Here is a 21953-nt window from a genome sequence, read left to right as displayed (position 1 = left end):
AAAATTCGACGAAAAGGGAGGATATGAAAACGAATGGGTATACCTGACGGTATATCAGACGGGGGTAGTTTTTCTCAATGTGTCGAAGGTCCATTCACCACCTCTGATCGGTGGTGGGGGTGGCAAAGGCTCGTCAAGATCGAAAGTCACGAACTCGTGTTGCACACTAGGACTGTATTCCTCTTCTTCTTCTTGAAGGACATCGGCTGTCGTGCTGACCTATGAAATTAATTTTTTCCCATCTTAATTTAGTTTAATTCTCTAAACGTATTAGCGAGAATGAGAAATTGGAATGGAAAATTCGATTGGGAAATTTAATATTTAATTGTAATCACGGTTACTTCTTCTTTTTCCCTTCCCCTCTTTCTCTTCTTTCCTTCTTTTTTTTATAAATTGAAAGTACTGTTTCGTTGCATTTTTGCGAAAAATTGTTAAATTGTTCAATAATTTAAATTACAAATTTCTATCCTTTTTTGATATTGTGAAAAAATATATGTTTTTCGTGATGTTTGTTGAAATTGTTTGAAAATTTTTTAAGAGATAATAAGAAGATTGTGGGTTTGAGATTGATTGAAAAAAGAGAAACGCTAAAGAATATTGACACGATTATTTTAAAAGATATAAAAATAGTATGATTATATATATATATTTTTTGTGATATAACTATTTTAAAAGAATATAAAATAAATACATTCGAACGAAATTTTATTAGTCAATCCACGAATGTTTAAAATAGTTTAACATATAATCTCGTATATTTGTGATCCAATTTTTTTATCTTTAAGATAAAAAACAGAGAAAAATTTGCACCACAGACACGAGACATCGATGTAACCATTATTAATTTCAAAATATATCTAAAATTGGCAAATTCTCAATCCATTTTTTTATTTCACCAAAAACCAAAATCATCAATTCATGTTGATTCACTGCATGCATTTGATATCATTTCAACGGGATTAAAGTTTACTTTGAAGATATAAACATTATCCTCTTTCATTAATTATAAAAAGAAATTTGGATGGAAAACATCCGATGTTTTATTTGAGGAAAAAAGAATTGTTTTACCGTCTGCGTGGTAAGATCCCTAGGAAATTGTCTTGAATAATCGTGGTAATCCAAATTGGGCGGTGGTGGTAAAAATTCGTCGAAATCCACGTGGTCCACCGAATCCCTTCCGAAGAAGTATCTTTTCTGATGCCTTTCGCAGAGGAAACCACTGTGGCCCAAGATCGCGTGATGATTCGCATGATGCACGTGGTGATTGTCTAAATGATACACTCCCTGAAAATAAATTTGATAAAAAGGGAAACGAATTCTTTGCGCCAACGCATTACACGATATTTATAATTTAATGAAACCAGGTCGAGGAAAGAAGATTAGAAAAAAATGAAGGAGAAAATTATATCACACACACATATATATATACACGTATAAATTCTGTGCATAAAATTATTCGTTTAATACCAAGAGACGTTAAGGTTGATCGCTTCAGCACGGTATTAAGGTCAAACGCATAAAAAGATACGTTAAACCCCGATCTGCATAATTGTCTCATAGTTGGTTCGAAAAGAAAAGAAAATTCGAACCACTTCCTTACTATTCCGTCCAACGTATTCTCTTATTCTTCTCGTATTTTCCAATTTAACAATTTAATCAAAGAAAAATCTGATTGATTATTTCGACAAATAGTAATTTAAAAACGATAATATTCGTAATAGATTTAAATATAGAGAAAAATAAATAAAACAGGGAGAAAGAAAGAAAGGGAAAAGAATCTCTGAAATTTCCGTCCAGAAATAGATATTTGAGATATCTGACTTTGAATGCAAATCAGATAATGAATCGAGGAGAAGCGGGATTATTTAAAATTCACGAGAAAGAAAAGATAAAACGATACGTCTACGGTACAATAGTGTGCACAGTACGTACGTCGAGTCTGTAAGGGACAAGGTTGATGGTCTGTTAGGGCAGTATATGGCTGACCTATTCCACTTGCACCGGTATGGAAGGCATTGCGCTTCTACCGACACGAGAGGATGAATCAAGCTCGACGTTAACAGAGGCTACATGGAACATAGTAGGTTACGAATTGTTCTTTTCCTCTTTCTCTCCATCGAGACTTCTTTCCTCGTTGCTTTGTTTTTTGACACCCCGTCCGCGTTTACCTTGTTCTCTCGTCCCTCATTTATTTTATTATCTTTCTTATAATCAAATTTTTCTTCTTCTTCTTGGAAATAAAGGAAAAATGTTTCAATTATTCATGGTGGAAAACGTATTCCAATATTTTTATATTTGTCAAGAAAAGAAAAATAAAAAGAAGTTTGATTAAAGTTCTTATTTTGTTTATACGCAACAATAAGTGAGAAACAGATTTTATTTCACTCGATTAAAATGAAGTTGAACTTTCTTCCTTTTCTTGCGAATTATATTTTAATATTTGGATCTTGAATATACGAAATGTGGAAAACTTTTAAATTATCGAATAATTTTTTTATTACAAAGAGCACGAATATCTTATTCTATTTGATATAAAATCATAAATTATTTTCAAAGAGATTTAAGTAAATCAATTTATATATCTTAATTACAATTATTCTATAACAGATACCATTTCGTGTGGGAACGTTAGTATAGTTTTTTACGATGAGAAATATTACGTATTATCTATCAATCGTTCAATTATCTATCATGTTATTCACACATTAAAATTTATGCAATTGACAAAAATTAACGATCGACGAATAATTCATGAGAATATCAATGCAAAAAGTTCTCCGATGGAAAAAAAGAATCCGAGAATCGAAGTAAATTTCTTCGAACGTTACAATTAATATCTCTATATAATACTCGTCGATGTAAAAAAAAAAAGAAAATTTTATCATAATACTTATAAAAACATTTCTTATTTCTTCCTTCAAATTTGTAATAAAATGTAACATACAAAATTCACTAAATACTTAATAATATCAACAACCATCAAATTTTATTCAATTTCTTCATTCGATCTTTTATCCGAATAATTCCTCAAACCTGTATTCACGTCTTGAAAAGACGTTAAATTTCCACCCCTTCCTCCTCTCGTCTCTATTGTTTTTCTCGCCATTTGTTTCCATTCTTCAATTCGATTTAACGCGAACGTCCACGTATTCATAGCTCCTCCTTCCCTCTCCTGCCCGCGTGGAAAAATTTGAAAGGCAGAAGTTTGAAAAGGGGATAGAAGAGGGAGTGATGCCGATTCACAAGAGTGTCATTTGTTGTGTCGAAGCGCGACGGCAATGCTTGAGATGAGATCTATCTGTGAGCACTTGGAGGGCAAGCAGAGACCAACACACTTGCTCCCTCTGCCTCGTTCCTTTTTCGCCCGGTGTCTATTTTCCAGTTAAATGTAATTCAAGCTCGATAGCCGAACGGATCGGTTAATTCGATTAAAGTTTCAGGAAAGGGAGGAGGGGGAGGGTTGTTTGAAAGAAAGATATCGAGGGGAATCGCGACAAATCGAGTCGAGGCAGGCAGAGATCGCGAGGAAAGGTTAAGTTATCGTCGATATATATATATATATATCCTGGATCTATATCACATTCTGAGGTTTATAATCGCGTCAACGCACCCTTGTCGGTACTCATAATATTGTTCCAAAGCGGTACAACGTTCGTTAAATTTAAATTAAACTCATCCCCAAGTAATTCGCGCGAGCTCCCCCTCCTCCACGTTAAAATTTTACACGAGCAGTCGTTAAATTGTGTGCAGATGGGGGTTTATCCTGTACATTTCGCGCTCTATTGTACCCGCGTTATAGTTATTAAACGAGTAATTTAACTTGGGAAACGAATGTTTCGCACCATGTGAAAGCTGATTTGTGAATTAAACGGTTGTTAATTGTCGAGCTGTTTTGAGAAAAAGTAACTAGTGACATCTAAGGGGCAAAAATGACGTTACGTTTTGTAACCGCAAGAGGTTATGCCGCATTGCGCGTATATATCCATCTAAAGTTTTGTTTTATCCTTTGGCCAAGGGGGAGTTTGTAGCTGAATTTTTTAAACGAATAATTTATCTTCCTTAAAAAGTTTTCAACAAGAATCTCTAGAGCGTACGCGCGAATCGAGGGAAGCGTGCACAGATTGGGAGTAATCAAAAAATAAGAGCGCGAATTTTATAGGTTAGATTTTTCGAAGTCACTGAAAATAATCTTTTGTGTAATTCTGAGCTTCCCTCTTAATCGATTAACGTTATTTCTCGTAAAACAAAAGTTTAAAAGTTCTAATTCAAACGCAACGAGTACAATTCTCACCAAAATCGCGCCGATATTCTGATATTCTGCCAAAGCGGGACTAATAGTTCCGATCTGCGTAACGAAAAACTTTTTAAGCGGATGTTAATTCGATCCAAACTCCCGAACGTGGTCGTATAAAAGAAGCTAATACTACCAACCCCGTAATTTTTTCGCCTCGAGTCTCTCCGTACCAATTCCTTCTGGTGCCAAGAGATATACAAGAAGATGGCGTAAGTGCCAGCGACCTCGGTCGTGATGAAGCCACTCACGTACAGCAAAAATGAGAATCCGTACCTGTAGGTGAAGGGTGGCCCCTGAAATCGCAAGATTGCGACCAAGATATTCATTCACACGGGCCGTGTAACAGATGAGAAGTAATTTTAGGATACCGAAAGAAATATGAAACCGAGAATTTCATCAGCCTATGTAATATTCACATAGAATTAGACGACACGCGAATTAAAATTCATCTACTGGAAAATGATCATGGTACGTAGGAAGGGTTTAAAACGAGATTCGAGTGTTTTCTTTTTTTTTTTTTTGCAAAATTTTAAAAATATTGAAATTTTAACCGAATTTCGAGATTAAATAAATATCGTGGAAATGTTTATTTGAAAAGATAAATATAAAACATTTCTTTTTTTATTTTCTTTCTTTTTGTATTAATTGAAAATCGTATATAGGACTGACCTGAAACGACGATCTTGGTCTAAGCTTACTACCAACCTCGGCTTTGAATACAGATATGTACATCACCATTCCCACCAGCATTAACAAACCTGAAAGAGAAACTGATTTAATATCTTGAAACGTTATCTCTTGCGCCACCAATTCTCGTGACAATTTCACAAAGTATGGAAATCTCTCATCGTAACGCGATTATTTGATGACTTTGATCTTTGATTTCTTCAGAATGTGGACGTGAAATAATTAATTCTACCGATTGAGAAAAAACGGAACGTAAATAAATGATGATATTTCACGCGTTTTCAAATTTGAAAAACCCCCCATTTTTTCTCTTAAGGAACAATTTTTATTTATAACCTTAACGGGACAACATATACGTCACGGATTCTCTCTTCTCTATTCATAACCCCCCCCCTTTTTTTTTTAGAAAGGCAGAGCGAGCAAAGTATCCTGGTGCAATATAAGCTTGGTATACTTTATTACTCACCGGAAACTATGAAGACCACGCCAGCGACAAAGACGCAAAGTCTGTGTCTCGGGTGAGTAACGTGAGCTGTGAAGTAACAAACTTCGGCTACCACCAGCAGCGATGTTGCAGCGAAGAAGAACATTGCCGACTTGGTAACTGCATCTACGTAAAAAATATGAGTATGAAAGGTTGGACGAATGGGGAAAGTTCCGAAATTTTTCTTTTTCCTTCTTTTTTTTTTTTTCGGAATTACGTCATTACCTATGTGAAAATGTGAAAATACCGGTGAAAGAGATTTGAGACGAGAATATTTTTCACGTTTTTTTTTTTTTTTTTTATACTTTTCAGTTCGGGGAACGAAGAATTTTCGAACGAAATTGAAGCTTATTCGAATAGATTCAGATTTTTATTCCAAGAAAAAAATAATTTGTAAAGTAATATTTGTGATAGTTATCAGGAATCTTTATGTAATTTTTATTATGTTTTCAATGAATTGAGAAAAAAAGTGTAAAAGTATTCAGATTGAATTTATCTTTAATTTAATATTTATGAAAACTCATTCAAAAAATATAGGAAAGAATGCCATTTAATTTACTTTTTGTTTTATCCTGATATCTTAACCGGTTGCCGAGATATAAGGATTTGAAAGTAGTATTTAATAAGACACTGCAAAGATTATGAATGGGCACGTAGTGACCTACATTTTTTCCTGGAAATGCGTACTCTGTCCAAGAATTAGATCTGATAGGTCAATGAGACGAAGCGCAAGGATGAAGACGATGAACGATTTCTTTTAAATTTCTTTACACGACGATATTTCGGGAACCAGAAGTCGTATCGAAATGAACAAAAAAGTGTTTTAAAGGGCAAAATCCCATCTTTTTAATGGCTTTTCGTTCGTTGACTAAAATTCATTGTCTTCGAAGCTGTAGCGGTTAAAACTTTTCCTAATTTTAACAGAGTTTAATCGGGTCGGGATAAACGATTAAAAATTATCTTTTCTTTACACGACGATATCTCAGGAACCGGAAGTCGTATCGGAATAAATGAAAACGCCTTTTAAAGGGCAAGGTACCGCCCTTCCAACGATCTTTCATTCGTCGATTAAGAACAATTATTCTCGGAGTTATAGTGATTTAAATTTTTCCTAATTTTAATAGAATTTAATAATAATAATTTAATAGATTTATCAATAAAGATACGTTTATTTCTAGAAAGAATATATTTCTCGACGACGATCTTTCTAATGATTTTAAACATCCTTTGATTCCAAGCACTATAAAAAGAATTTTTTGTCCAATTTCACGGTTATTAAACGATCCTTCACCCCGACGAACGTTGTAAAAGAAAAAGGAAGGGGACAAAAATGGGAGGGAAAAATCTGGATGGACAAATTGTCAGATCCAGTTTATCACGGATGGCACGTTCCCCCCGTGTGAAAGCGTTTCCCCGCCGAATATTTTACCAAGCCCCGTCACGCTCCAATTCAGTGTCAGACAGAGGACACCTAATCAACCCTCCCCCTCCCCTTTTCAAAGGCACACGTCCCACCAATATCATTTGTCTCATGACGCTCGTTCTACTCACATGGTATAGCCATCGTCGAGTCGCTCGGATCAGGGCTGTACTCCTCGTTTGGAAAATAGTCGATCCTCGAGCACTCGTATTCCATACGGGAGCCTGAAAAAAAAAGAAAGAAAGAAAGAAAAAAAAAGAAAAGAGGAAAGAAAAAAACGGAAGAAAGTGAGTCGCAGGTTGCGCGTTTGTTTCTGTGTGGGCGGGTTTGATGGAGGGGGAGGGGGAAATTGTTCGATGGCAAGGTAAATTCGCTCTCCGTTTTTAGTTACGCGTTCAACGTTCCATGTCCGGTGTGCACACTGTTCCGGGTTCCAGCTTTATAGCTCTCGTATTTTATGTTTCATTGTCGCGAGAACACAGGTGGTCGTTAGTAATGTTACATTGCGTTGTTGCTTTTTCTTTCTTCCTTTTTTTCTCCTTCTTTCTCTTTTTTTCTATCGCATGCTGTTGGAAAACGCGCGAATTAGACTTAGACGTGATTTCTGCGCGAAATCTCGGGGATCGAGGGGATTCGCATTCTTTTATTACAAGCTTTTCGATATTTCGTTGTCGTTGCATCCACCGATCAGACCGATTTTCTGTTATTGTTGTATGTCGTGTAAAATCGTGTAACGTGTGAATTAGATAATTCATAGGTCGAAGGAAGGAAGGAAAATAGAAATTCGTTTTCAAAACTTTACTTTGAGCGTTTTATATAATTTCGAGTTTGTGTATTCAGATAGATCTACTTGCGATGAAGAATAATATCAATTGATGAATTTGATGATATATTTCCAGTTAATTCTCCAATAGTAAGTAATACAATAAAATCTAAAGATCGTAAAACTGAGATATTTAATTTTAATTTAGCTTCATGATAAGTTGCTGTTGAAACAGCAATAATTAATTGTTGCTGAACTGAAATAAGCTCGTGTATCAACATCTAATCCAACGGTAAATATATGGTGACAATTTAGACAATAAATCCTAAGAATTCAATTTTTAATATTGCATAAATTATTCCTAAATTTCCAAAAATTTCTTTTTTTTCCTCTTTCATTTGTAACAATATGAGAAATTAATCCAAATCCAGGTAAAATTAAAGTATAAACTTCTGGACGACCAAAAAATCGAAATAAATGTTGATATAAAATTGGATCTCCACCTCTCTCATTGGGTGAAAAAATGATATATCGTATTAAAATTACGATAAAATAATAATGTAATGGTTGCTTTTAATGATACAATTAATAAAATTGCTGTAATAAATAATTGCAATCTGTGACAATGGTCGCAATCTCTCGTAAATTGTTATGCGCGAGATTTGTTTGTGATTCTCGATACGTTAGTGGCAATATTTTGCTCTAGATTGATATGATACGATATAATAACACGATATTGTTATTATTTCCCAGCGTTTGTTATCACGTGTTATTTTAAATCGTTTCCATTTTGCTATTGCCGGCCGGTTTTATTTTATTTCATTTATATCTGTTTTTACGGAGAACAATAACGGGTAATATCTTTATCCCGTGTATGAAATGATTTACGCGGGAAACGTGATCTTTTTGAATAGACGTTCATTAAAACTTTCACTGGATGAGATATTATTTCTACCGTAATTAAACCAACTAAATCCAATTGGATGAATACCGTAATTCGACGATGGATCGATGGTGTTCAATCATTTTCTCTCAACCTGTTTTCATTCATATATTATTATTCTCAAAGTTGAATCCGTATAAAGATCGTATCTCATTTTTCTCCTTTAGAAAGAAAATAAAAATAAAATTCAAATAAATTAGAGATTTTCATTAGTTATTGTATAAAATTCTTTTCTCGAAAATCTATAACCGAGCAAAATTGCCATTAATATTTATAACGTTAATTTCAAATTGATAAAAATTAAGAAAAAGGAAAGAAAAAAAATTATAATCCTCGCGATATACATTAAAACATTATTAGATTATTGAAAAATGAAATGATGGCTTTTACAAATATTTAAAACCATAAAAAAAATAAACAAGGGAATTATTAATAACAAATCTATCAAAAATTAATCGTAATTAATTTTAACCTTACGTATATCCAAATGGACGATGAACGTATCGAATGTTTCGTGTCAAATTTTGATTAATATTATTTTCAATAAAGCTGTAAACATCGATAGCCTTATTAAAAATTCACCCAATTTAACGTATGCAACAACCTGATAAAATAAACAAATTTTAATCCTGTCTATTAACATACATTTTAATTAAAACGTGTTCACGAACGATGCAATTTATTTATGAATATATCGTATTTATTTATTTGTTTACACATGGATCATCGTCGAAAGAAAAAAAAAAAGAAAAAAAAAATAAAAAGAAGAGAAATTAGAAAGAGGAAAAGGTACGAGGAACTTAATTATCTCTTGGATCGTCTAACTACGTGAAAATAGAAAGATTCAAAGGAGGATTCGCGCAAGAAGAGAAGTTGGACGAATTCAAAGTCAAAGGAGGAAGCGGCGCATGAATGTAATTTATATGCCATGGGCTGGTAAATCACCCCTCCCTCCTCACCTCCCCTTTTTCTTCCCCACTTCAAGCATATTTTTCGCCCTCCCCCGCTTCCTCCCCGAGATTTAATTGAAACGAAGGTGGTAAAGAATGGTGACCCGTGACCTGTGAACGACCGAGTTCGAACACGATTCGGTGTTATTAGACCACCGTTCGTCATAATGCTTCTCTTTTACACGATATGATTTAACGCGAGATCGATACCATCTCGCTCTTTCCCTTTTCTTTGATGATGAAACGAGATCTTCCATCTTCTTGCAATTGCGAAAAACGCGAGACACGTGTTTCCGTTTTAATATCGCGATATAATTGGAAAGACGTGAAATCGAGGGACGTTTTTTTTCTTTTTTTGGAATTTTTCGATCAAATCGAATTTCGATGATAATTTATGTCGAGAAAAAATTTTTTCGAACCGTGAGAATTTTTATTATCGTTTCATTCAAAATCTTTCGCGAAAGACTTCCCCTTAAATTTTTGTTTTCAAAATTCGAAAGCTTTTTCACGTAACTTTGTTTAAATTTGATTTTTAGATTTGTTGGCGGATTTTGAAACGAACGGATCGATGGGTTTTAAACTATTTTCTCTTGGGAAATTAAGGGAATCGAATTTGTTGTTGTTAAATTTTTGTGGCGAGTGTGTAATTTCATTAACAATTTCTAGATTTCGAAGGTTTTAAAATATCGATTGGATAAAGGTTTTTGAAATATTTTTTTTTTTCACAGTCGGATTAAAATTGTTGAAGAAATTTGGAAAATTGGTAAATTTTGCGTTGAATGGTGGATTGTTATTACACGTATTTCGTGGGAATTGTCGTCGTAAAAATGGAGGAATGGCGGTAGAATCGTAAAACGTCAAAATCTGTGTCAACATCCATCCCGTGAAATCGAAATAATAAAACATAAAATCAAACGGTTTGTACGAATTTAATCTATCAAACGTTTCATTAACTAAAAGATATTAATTAAAACTTTGGGAAATAGCATCATAACAGGTTCAAGTTTGAATGAAATATATAATAGATTAAATAGATAGAAATTTAATGGAACGGAAAATAAAACTCGTTAATAATCGATTACCAAATATTTTCAAAATTTCATTAAAAACGGAAGATTGAAATTTTGTTTCCAACGGAAATATATTAGAAAGATTCTTTCGAACTTCGTGAAATTGTAGAATTTAAAAAAAGAATAGTCAGACGAAAAATTGTCGAGCAAATATTTATTGCCATCGTGATTAAATTTTAAATCACAAAATAAACGTAACGTCTCTAAAAAAAAAAAAAAAAGAAACGTTTTTTCTATTTACGCAACTTCTTCACTTTCCAATGAACAGAATCAACAATTTCTATTCCTAAAAACAAAATACAAATTAAACACAATTTGCAGCGCGTCTATTTGCGCAAATTACATTTCTCTTGCTCAAAAAAAAAATCACCTCTTAATCAACCAAAAAGCAAAGATAAAAGAAAAAAAAAAAAGAAAAAAAGAAGTCGCGTTTTAAATAAAAAAAAAATTCTTTAATCGCCGCGCAAACAGGATAAATAACTCCTTAACTCGGAAGTGGAAGCAAATTACGGGTTAACCGCCAACTAAATAAATTACGTTATGCAAATGATCAAACATTCCATTCGTCGAAACTCAGCTTGGAAACAGGTGGTGAAAACGCGGCCGTGTTTCCATTTCGTATTTACTTTCGATGCTAGTTATCATTAAACCGAAACTATTACGCGCTTATCCATCCCCTCCCTTCCCACACGCATGGGAAAGAGTGGGGAGGAGTTATCCACCGAGTAGGAGGACGGGATCGCGCTTATCGACCGGAAATTGTAAATTCGATTTCGGTGTTTAGAAACGAACGGTTAAATGGCGGAATCCAAGCGGAATCAAAGCGTTTCTGAAAATCATCGGGAACGGGGCGCAAAAGGCCTTTGAGGCCTTTTACGAGTTGCGCGATGGGTTTGTGCGGATGATGGTGTTAGTTGGTGAACGGTTGGGGGAGGGGGATTGGCCTGGTAGGCGTGGAACAGTCATTTCCGGTTCGTGCCGGAAGTTAGCCGTATTGCCTCCCTTCGACAGTCGAGAATCGATATTCCAGGTACGTTCCCGGCTTGCCCACTGACACAGCAACCGTGTTACGGGGAATAATAACTCGCCTGCTGTTAATGTACAATCCATGGATCGGCCACGGGTATATTTTGGCTCGTTTATGCGTGAACCGGAAACGCGCGGTTCTTTGTCGATTCCTTGGTTTCGATTTGCCTCGCCAACCGATTATTCCTATATTCGGTTGTTACTAGCGCGACGAGAGTGGGGATTTTTAGAGAGAGAATTTTGGAAAGGTGGCTAGTTTGAATTGTAGAATTTTCAAATATTCGAATTTTTATTTATACTTGGTATATTTATAACGTGGAAAATATCGAAGAGTTTGGAAAATGTATATCTTTCCGCTTGGTAATAATATTTAAATGTTGTGCAATAAAAAATAATCGTGTGAAAATACTGCTTTTAATAGCTCTATGTGATTTTTAACGCATAATTTAATTCAAAAATTAAAAAATTTTTAACAAAGGGCGAAGCGTAATAATTTTACGTTTTAGTAATTTCGCTTTTTCCCTAGATGGGGCATCTTGAGAGATACGCGTAACTATCCTGTTGAAAATCCTTTTTTTTGCGATGGAAAACATATTTTTGAGTAGACAGTTCGTGGAGTAGTGGAGCGGAAAATAGAACACGTGCTGTTCTCTGATTTACCGAGGTAATTTTGGGAAAATATTCCAAAAGTAATAAGAAGTTTTGATAATGAAGAGTTGTTCGAGAATTCTATTTTTCCAGCTGAGGGAATTTCTCTTCATATTATGTAATTACCTCTGGTGGAATAGGGAATTTATTCGAGGAATTCGACTATTTGTAATTAAATTTTGATCGTATTAATCATTAATATGGAGGAAATTGTTATTAAAGATAATACGAATCGTTTGTTAAAAATTAAAGGAATATTTCCGAGAAATAATCATATTTAGATATTACAGATAAATTTTCATTTCAAAAATTTCTTGAATTAAATTTACGCAATGTAATAGGATTAATTTAAATTTTCTCTGTCCAATTGTGACAATAATCACTCGTTATTACCATATCATACGCGTCTGCCAAGGAAAGATGAAATAACGTAATTTCAGCCAGGTAGAAATTCTAAAAATTCGAGGAAATTATTTTATAATATCAAAAGTAAAAATTACTTTGATGTTCAAACAAAAGTTTCATTCCAACAATTTTTCGTTCATTTTCATTACTTTTCTTTCGATATATATATATATACCTCTGACAAAAATTATCACGAAGAAACTATTGAATCGAAAATATCCCAAAAATTCCAATAAATAATGCAACTAATTTTTCAAAAAAACCTATTATCATCGAAACAACCTAACCTTCTGAAACGAAAAATTATCCAAATAAATACGAACGATTAAGAAGAAAAAAAGATGATCGTTGAAAGAACGAATCGATGAATAAAACAGATCTGCAAGAGAGAGGTTTTTCGAAAATTCGATCGCGAAACTGATGCGTGTCGAATCACCGATATGTCCAATAGGAGGGCGCGCGCATAAAATACGAACCGCGACTTTCCAACCCCGTGACAAATGCCCCCGGGTATTTAATAGAGTAATCGTGGCATGCTGGTGTCTTCGTAACGTGTCCAGCGTAGCCCGACCCGTTTGTTCCAATTAGCCGCACTGATGTTAAATAATGTCACGCCGGGGAGACCGGTCGCTCCCTCGCGTTCTACTCCCATCGCAGTTGTAAATTGGATGATCCTATTTCGTTGTAAACTTCATCTCCGACCTCCGTGGTTGGAGGTCTCGTGTGGCTCACTACGCGGATCCTCGTTTCCTTCTTTAAACGGCCATTGGAAAATCGCGAGTAGCCAACTGGAGATAAAAAAAAAAGAAAAGAAAAGAAAAGAAAAGAAAGGAAGTAAGTTCGTTCTTTTTCATCCCTCTCTCTTCACCCCCATCGATTCGAGAATTTTCTTAATTAAAATGCTCGACCATATGCCTCCCCGATTTTCTAGGGACTTTTCTTTTTCATTCTATTATCGAATGTTTTAAATCGTGTGTTGAAAAGAAGTTGGAACTTGTATATGTTGGATGTCGTTGTATTTTAAAAATGGGCGATATTCAACGATTTCAGACGTTGGGAGGTTATTGGATGTTAATTTGAAGCTTGGAGGTGGTGAAATTGTGGCGAAACAAACTCATCCATCAGAGGATCGTGGCTCTTATAATTAATCATCTTCAATCTTTGCGGGTTGAATGATCTGATTGGTGTCGCCAACTAATCCTATCTATCATAGTTTCGAGTTATTATATAAAGATCTTGATTTTGAATCGGTGATATGTACAATTGATTGTTGGAAAAATCGAATCTTTTCGTTACGTTTTATCATTGAGTGATATAGTTATTTAGAAATAAATTGTTTGTAAAAATAAATAATAACGATTTGTATTTCTCTTGTATGTAAACAAATTAATAATTAATAATTGAAAGTGTAATACTGGATGGTAGAAGCACGAAAGTATTTTAATATCGGATACCTGAAAAGTTTGATCGGTTTAACAAGGAGGTTTAATGATAAACGGGCTGGCAACTCATTTAAGTACATGGAAACAAAAAGACTTGGCTGACTTTCGCAACAAGTTGCAAAATTGTGTACCGAAGCGTAACGAAGATTCTAAGATTAACAGAATTTACGGGATGAGATGCATTATAAATCCTCTCTACAGGTTTCTGAAGAAAAGCTCGGTTTCCTCACAGTATTAAGCATAGCGTAAAAGCATCAAAAGCGCATTAATGTTTCGTTCAATCTCAATGATAATCTTGGGGTGTTTGCACGAGTAATTTTTGTTTATTTATATTAAAAAAAAAAGAAAAAAATAAATAAAGTAAAATAAACGAATAAGATCAAAAAGAAACTAAGAAAAAAGAAACTAGAAACTACGTATTTTTCAATTTTAAATCTTAAAAAGAAAAAAAAATTGCATTACATTTGTGGACCTTTTAAAAAAATATCCAATCATATAACAAAATATTCTTCTTTCTACAATGTTCGAAAAATCCCTTAAAATACAATGAATAAAAGCAGAAATCGTTACGATGACTCGAAATGAAAAAAAAGAGAAAAACAAACAGCCATCATCTCTTGAAACTGAAAGAGCGGATGGAAACAGCATAGGCGTATGAAACACGTATGAAAATAAAAAAATACCCAACCGTATGACAAAATACTCTCTACAATCCTTAAATAATCCTTCGAAATAGACGATTCAAATCGGAGGAAAAAAAAAAAAAAAAGAAAAACAAAAAAGAGAAAGCAGCAATGCTCGATACGATCAAATGATAAAACAAAGAAAACCGATCAAAATATTCCTATTCGATTCGAAACGAAAGAAAAAAATCTTTTCGTAAATCTTTCCAAATCTAAAGAAGAAGAAAAAGAAAACGAAACAGATAACAATCATCGATAATTCTCCTCCGTCGATAAATCGGTCACGTTTTACATACAATTTTCCTTTCTTCGTCCCTTGGCCCTCGTCCCACACCCTCAAAAATTCTCCTCGACCGAGATAAGTTATCCGGTGATTGGACGAAGCTCCACCATTGGTAGTTCCATTTCTTTTGCTCCTCTTTTCCCTCCTATTTTTTTTTTTTCCTCCCTTATCTGCAGGCGTAGCCAGAGGGCATCGTTCCTGGAATAGTCCGTGGAATCGCCTCGAGACCGAGCGATGGCGGCGGCAGAAGGAGAAGGCGGTTTCCGGTGCCCTCGGTAATGAGTCATTTCCGACCCACTGTACTCCTCGTCTCCTTCAAACCACCTCGCCCATCCCCTGTACCGTCATTCCTATCGAGAGAGGAGGGAGGGAGGCTGGACCGGAATCACAGAACGCTTCGCGAATATTACCAGTTAAATGCTTTCTCCAGGAGAGTAGAGGAATTCTCGAGGCCGGGTGGATAAAGAACTGGGATGGATAAGAAGTGTTTGCGGTTGGAAGTGATTGATCTTTGTTTCGTGTCGATGGGGGATGAAATTGAAAGGAAATTCTCGTGCCACGATTGTTGAACAGGAATGAATCGATGATTGGTTGGAAATGTGTGTTTGTAAAATTTTTCCAACGATCGGTGTGAATTTTCTTAATTAAAGTGTAATTTTAATCTTGGAGCAGCGTGGGTTGAAAGTAGTATCAGTAATTTTAATTCTTCGACCAAGTGATACGTATCGTTTCTTATGCATGAGAATTATAAATCAGTTCATCCTCTGTTAAGTTTCGTGGTTGTACACGTACACCATACCCCCTTAACAGCATTGCCGGACACGTAGGTCTACGTGCTTGAACCTTTGAATATTAATGCCTAGATAGACTCGTGATACCAGCCGGATATTCCTGTATTACGATTTCGACCCTTACTCCAATATACTAATCCCCTTTGTTGGCCAATTAATTCGATATGATCGATATTCGCTCTGTGAATATGATTTCTTGGTTAAAAAAAAAAAGAAATACTTCACGAGAGATTTTTCCTTTCATCGAATGCTTTTTCTTTTTTTTTTTTTAGTAAACAGTGGTTATAAACTATCTCTCTCGTAACTGTATCCGATATATCCCAAAATTTGATGAATATTTGATAATCTTATTAATAACAATTATAATCCCTTAACATCGATGCATTTTAAGAAGCCGTCACCGTTTGTTATTTGAATTTCTACTGAAAAATATTTGCAAAGAAATTCCACGTAGAAAAAATTAGCCGATTTTTGCAGTTAAATCTGTCATAGTTGTTGTTGCCGCAACAATAAGCACGTAGATAAAAAATATTTCGTAAGATCTTAACAATCTCGTTAAGCGTAGTCAAATATCAGAAGGGTTCAGGGGAATGGAAGTATTCAGAGATACCTTTGGCAACTGATTGCAAGCTTTTCAAGATCTCTCCCCTCCCCTCCCTGTTGCGAGGGAGCTTTTCCTCTCTTAGGAAGGAAGACAACGGAACGGCATTTAACTCATAATACCTGCAAAACGTTTTGCTTTTGCCATTTCCACTTTTCCTATCTCGCAACGAAACGAGACAGAACTAGACGTATACTTTACGCTCTACTACTGGAACAATGAAACGCTATTCCTTATCTCAGCTGATAAGTAGAATTTATTTTAATCTTATTACCGTTACAATTTTCTATCTCTCGTTATCTTGTTGTAACCCTTTTCGCTTATTTTCTTTTTAAATTATTTCATGCTTCACATGCGTTTGAATTTCGAAAAGATTGGCGCTCTGAATTTGTCGAGATTTTCTTCTTGCGTTTACTTGAAAATTGAATATCAATTTTCGATACTATTAATTCTATTAAAAATAAAAAAAAAATAATCTCAAGGAGTACAGTTTGATACGTGTAAAAACACAAAAAGGAGTCAGATCAGTATCGAAATACGTGTTCCATGGAATTCAAGAATATGTATATATATAAAAAGAAAATGAAAAAGATCAAACATTTCGCCAATGTATTTAAATTTAGCATTTGCGGCGTTAATTTCAATTGAAGTGGAAAAATTAATGGGGAAAATTTGAAAAGTTCGATTCCTAATTTTTTGGTTGATAAAAAGATGTATAATTGAAAATTCGAACGAATATATTTGACGATCAACGCGGACGGATAAACGCAAGTAGAAACAGACGGTTATACTCAGCCGCAGTAGTTAAACTCTGGCTGGTAGCGTCACTCGAGGGATCTCGTAAGTTCTGTTGGTTAAGTATTCGGAAAAAGTTCACGAGCCATGAATATGCAAAGTAGTTGGAATTGTGAAATGGAAGACGATATGCCTCGAATTGTCGAAATGAAAAATATACTTTTTGATAATGGACGTGCCTCGAATTTATTCCCGGAGCTGTTCGGTGTTAAAAATCAGGTGTGAAAAGTGATAATAAAAAAAAAAAACAATTTTAGAAATTGTATTATTTTCGATAAAACAATTTTTGTTTTCGCGCAGAATCGATTTGATCGAACGGAAACATATTTATTTTTAGAAGGTATAAACGGTATCTCGTATAGATACATCGTTGGAAGACAAATTCGTGGTGAAATAATTGGATTGAAAAGAAATATTCTGGCAGAAAGGTTTATTGGTATTTATTGCTGTGGAAATGGCATCGGTCGATCGTATATTCGAAAGATTATTACCGGAAAATGAAAAATAAGCTAATGGAATGGCCGCCGAGCGAGAATTCATTTGAATTAAATACCTGTCCCAATAGATAGGTTGAAAAGTTTATTTTTCTTTTTATCATCTTTACACGTCCAATTTGGAAAATATAAATATATTTTGAAATTTTTAAATTCAATCGTACGGAATGATATAATTAAATCGTAGATTTAAACGATGCGAGATATTAATACAATTTTATTCAACTTGAACTTTTTATATTTATTTTCAATAATAACTTTAATCCAATTTAATCCCACGTGCTTTTACACTTTTATTTTCGAAATATTGGAATTTTATTTTATTAATGTTGAGGTCTGAATAGTAAACAGTCACGTGGAGTTAAAGCCCATAGGGCATCGAGAATGTTTGTGGACAGGAAGAGAAAAGTTTCGAATATATGTGGATCCCTAGAGGGATAGATTCTAGAAGTTGGTTCTCGCGTCAAGGAATTGTGGACATTCGAAGATTAAATACGTATTCTGTTAATTGATTCAACATTCAACGCGTTATTGTTTCGAAGCATTTTATTCGAACATTTAATTAATACAACTTTATTTTGGAAAAATAAGACGGGGAATAATTCTGAGAGAAGTGAAGAGACGAAAAAATATTTGCAACACGCAATATTGTAAAAATAATCCTTTTAAAAAAGAGTCTGCAATATGATCAATGATCGATAAATTATTGAAAATATTTCGTTCATCTCCAATAAAATCTTCGTAAACTTTTTAAACCATAGAATAGATTTCGCGGGAGAGAAGATATTATCTCTTCTCGAATAGAAAATCCTTTCACAGAAGTTAACAAGGTTTGTACAAGTACAAGAAACTTTAGGTCTTCGTGTTACAAGAATGGTTCAATTTTCTTCTGAAGAAGCAAGCTAATTCTCTTTGTTTGAGGAAAATTAGTTTCCAGTGAAGAAGTTTAAATCGAATTCTAACAAATCTAGTGCATCGTGCAATAATCGTATTTTATTTCCTTCTTCTTTTGTATAAAAAACTTCATTTTATAAAAAAGACCTAATTTTTTGCGCACGTAAATTCCTTCAGGAATCAACGATCAAACTAAAAAAAAACAAGAAATTGAATGGAGAGATATTATGTCTCTATGCACCCTCGATAAAACAAATTATTTGCGACAAAAGGGGAATTTTGTTCCATTCACGAGTAAACGAAGATAGGTCACGGTCTACCCACTGTATCTCGTTTTACTTAATAACCGACTACTGCATTTATGTAACTATGGCTTTTATCCTTTGATACGGTTCAGAGCTTAGGAAAAAGCTCGAACCGGCGCCGAATTAGATTCCCCTAAATGCGATTTCGCAGGCGTACCAACCTGTACCAACCTCAAAGAAGGTCCCAAACAATTTTCTGGTTTCACGGTGCTTCGCTAAATTTTTTTCTTTTTCTCTCTCTCTCTCTCTCAATTTCCGTTTATCGTTTCTCGATGACGTTTATCTATTTCTACGTCACTTTTTCGAAACAGAATGCAGAGAAGTATAAGAGGATCGATTGTTACGAGATCGTAAATTCTTGAAAAGTTATTTCCTTTCATAGGATCGAGGTTGATTTAAAAAAGGCTTTGAAAAGTAAGAAGGCAATCGAAAAGGAAGAGGAAGATACATTTGTTATCTTGTTATTGTGTCACGATGGAAAATGGATGATGGAAGTTATCGCGTAATCTATATTTTTACACTATATTTATCTTGTTGCATGGAAATTTTTTTTAAAAAATTGCAGGATGCTGATTCTTTTAAAACATTTAAAATCTTTTCTTTTTTTTTTTTGAAAGATAGCTGAAGATTTCATTCACACGTCTACTTGACCTATTCAGGCTGGCTAATGGCGACTGCTGAGTCGACGTTTTCTTTACTATTATCGCTATTATCGCTACTAAAACGAATTTCTTGCAAAATCTATCTATAATCATTCGTCACTTTTTACATCTGCGATTCTAGCAATGTGTTTAAAATATTGTGAGGGAATGTCGTTCAAAAATTTCACGCGAAAACGAACATATTCATTAAAGGAGAAAAAATTATTTTTGACTCGATCGATTGAGTTGATTCTCGTAAAGATGAAATTTCCTCAAATATCGTAATTAAACAAATAAATCTTCGAAAGATTCTACCAACAATCCGATCTCACAACCATATTGAAGAAAAGAAAAGAGAAGAAAGAAAGAAAAATTTTTTCCCCCAGGAAAATCGCAATAAAATAAAAACGAAATAATTATAATTGCAGGAGACATAACGGATATTAAAGTTACTCACTTATGGCGACACAGACCCTCCACAGGCCACTGTAAGTAACTTTGCTGTCCGGTTCGACAGAGGCGTTCGACGAAGTTTTCGGCAGTTTCTCCTCCGTAAGGAGCCACTCTCCCGTACTGATAGCGACAGTGACGACTACCAGCGATAGCATTGCGGAAAGGCCGGAAGCAATACCCAGGCCACCACCACCACCACCGTTATTTGCACCGACTACGATACTACCACCAGATGCACCAGTAACAACACCCCCAGCACTTGAAGAACCGGGTCCGCCGAGGTTGTCGCAGCACCAACAACAACAAGACATCACCACGTGCCTCCCTTTTGTCATGGGGACATCCCAGCACTGGTTAGTTAATTTCTTTTTTTTTTTTTTTGTTTATATAATTTTTCCAAACATCGAGCTCAACGATAATGATTTCGATCAAGATGTGGTGAAAATTCGATGATGATATCTATTTTTAATTCTTCCCAATTTTATGGGGTTTCTTTTTTTTTTTTTTTAATGTTAAATGTTAAACGATTTTGATTATTTCTTTCGAGGAGTAAGTATCGATTAATTTCGAGCGATTTTGGTATTTTTTCTTCTTTTTTTTCTTTTTTAATGTTAATTTTTCTTTCGAATTTTTAATTAAACGATCTAGATAAAAATTAAATTTTCTTTTTTCCTTTTTTTACTTTTATTTCGTTACTAAAGTTTTAGAACGTTTTATCAATGGTTCAAAACTTGGTGTTAAAAATCCCTCGAGCCGTAGTTTAAGTACTTGAAAACATTCTTTTTACGTACTTGAGGAACAGAATTTCAGTCGTACGTTTTTACAATTTAAAATATGTACAAGTATATACACAATCACAGTGTGTTCCGTCTTAAAAACGTGTTCGACGTGAAAAATTCTTCTGCAGTGCTCTATATTTTTTTCAAGTTAAATATTTCCTTAAAAAAAAAAAGAAAAGTTTTTTCTTAAAAAAACTTCTTATTTCACGATCTGTATTAATCATTGATTCAAAGGAACTCGTAAACCGAAAAGTTCATTCTGTCTTGACGGAGAGACAAATTATTCTTTTCTTTACCCTCTTCTTTATATCTTTATTTCGTAAATTATGAACGAAAGTTGAAGAGGCCGATATTGGAAAACCGGTCCGCAATGAAACTCGTTCTTTATTACCGTTCGTCGATAATGCATCGGTAGTAACGTCGATAGTTTATTTTCTCAACTTTTCTCAATTTTTCTTTATCTCTAAATTTTTCTCTCACCTTCGTTCGAAAAGATACGCGTTGAATCCGATCTCTATACCCTCACGTAACGAAATATATCGCCACATTTGGAATGGTAACCTAACCTCTTAATTAAAAATATCAGAAAACCAAGTATCGACTCGTTCTTCGTCGGTAATTCAGCGTTAATTTATCCCCGTAAAATTTATTCACGGAAAAAAAAAAAAAAAAAAAGAACAGAGTCGTATTTTTTCCAAAGTTTCAGAATGAACACTTTAACGTTAACGAAGTTATGGATTGATAATTTTTCATTCGCTCGATGGATACGCTCGACACGATAGTTTTTCATCGTTGCGCGCCACGCATAGTGATGAACGGTTACGAATTCGAGGTATCGCGTAACAGGGAGGAGGGTTGAGAGTATTCTTCATTTATCACAAACACTGGTGGATAGATTCGAGCAAGTCTTTGAGACCGTGGACGGCCGTATCGCCCTTCAACCTCTGGAAACTTTGGCGTTTCGGAGTTTGCAGTTGAAAGTTCGTCAAAGTGGCCCCAGCCAGTCCTCCCTTTCCTCCAACCCTGTAACAGAAAGGACCGGTCCGAGGTTAAAAGATTTATGAGGCACGTGTGAACCCCGGGAACGAAACATTTCCAGAAT

General features: G+C 34.6%; 1 protein-coding gene and 1 long non-coding RNA gene across 4 annotated transcripts in view; one reads left to right on the top strand and one right to left on the bottom strand.

The window, feature by feature from the left end:
• Nucleotides 1-21953, bottom strand: part of LOC108003152 (voltage-dependent calcium channel gamma-5 subunit) — a 60384-nt gene that overhangs the window by 3477 nt on the left and 34954 nt on the right. For 2 of the 3 annotated variants that reach the window (XM_062084227.1, XM_017065278.3), the window contains exons 2-8: nucleotides 20077-21874; nucleotides 7017-7109; nucleotides 5448-5591; nucleotides 4964-5052; nucleotides 4432-4587; nucleotides 1069-1284; nucleotides 44-219 (exon numbers count right to left, since the gene is read on the bottom strand). In XM_062084227.1, coding sequence (XP_061940211.1) covers nucleotides 55-219; nucleotides 1069-1284; nucleotides 4432-4587; nucleotides 4964-5052; nucleotides 5448-5591; nucleotides 7017-7109; nucleotides 20077-20407 — 1194 coding nt within the window. In that variant the 5' untranslated portion in view covers nucleotides 20408-21874 and the 3' untranslated portion in view covers nucleotides 44-54. The remainder of the gene's footprint in view (nucleotides 1-43; nucleotides 220-1068; nucleotides 1285-4431; nucleotides 4588-4963; nucleotides 5053-5447; nucleotides 5592-7016; nucleotides 7110-20076; nucleotides 21875-21953) is intronic. The other variant, XM_062084228.1, reaches the window with a different exon arrangement.
• On the top strand, nucleotides 3986-20188 carry LOC133667237 (uncharacterized). Its single transcript, XR_009832543.1, has 3 exons — nucleotides 3986-4762; nucleotides 5388-5581; nucleotides 20048-20188. It is a non-coding gene; the product is annotated as an uncharacterized LOC133667237 (long non-coding RNA).

This window comes from Apis cerana, linkage group LG14 (genome assembly GCF_029169275.1).
Source record: "Apis cerana isolate GH-2021 linkage group LG14, AcerK_1.0, whole genome shotgun sequence".
NCBI lineage: Eukaryota > Metazoa > Arthropoda > Insecta > Hymenoptera > Apidae > Apis > Apis cerana.
The sequence above is the reverse complement of the archived record's forward strand: the minus strand, read 5'-3'. Positions and strand labels throughout refer to the sequence as shown.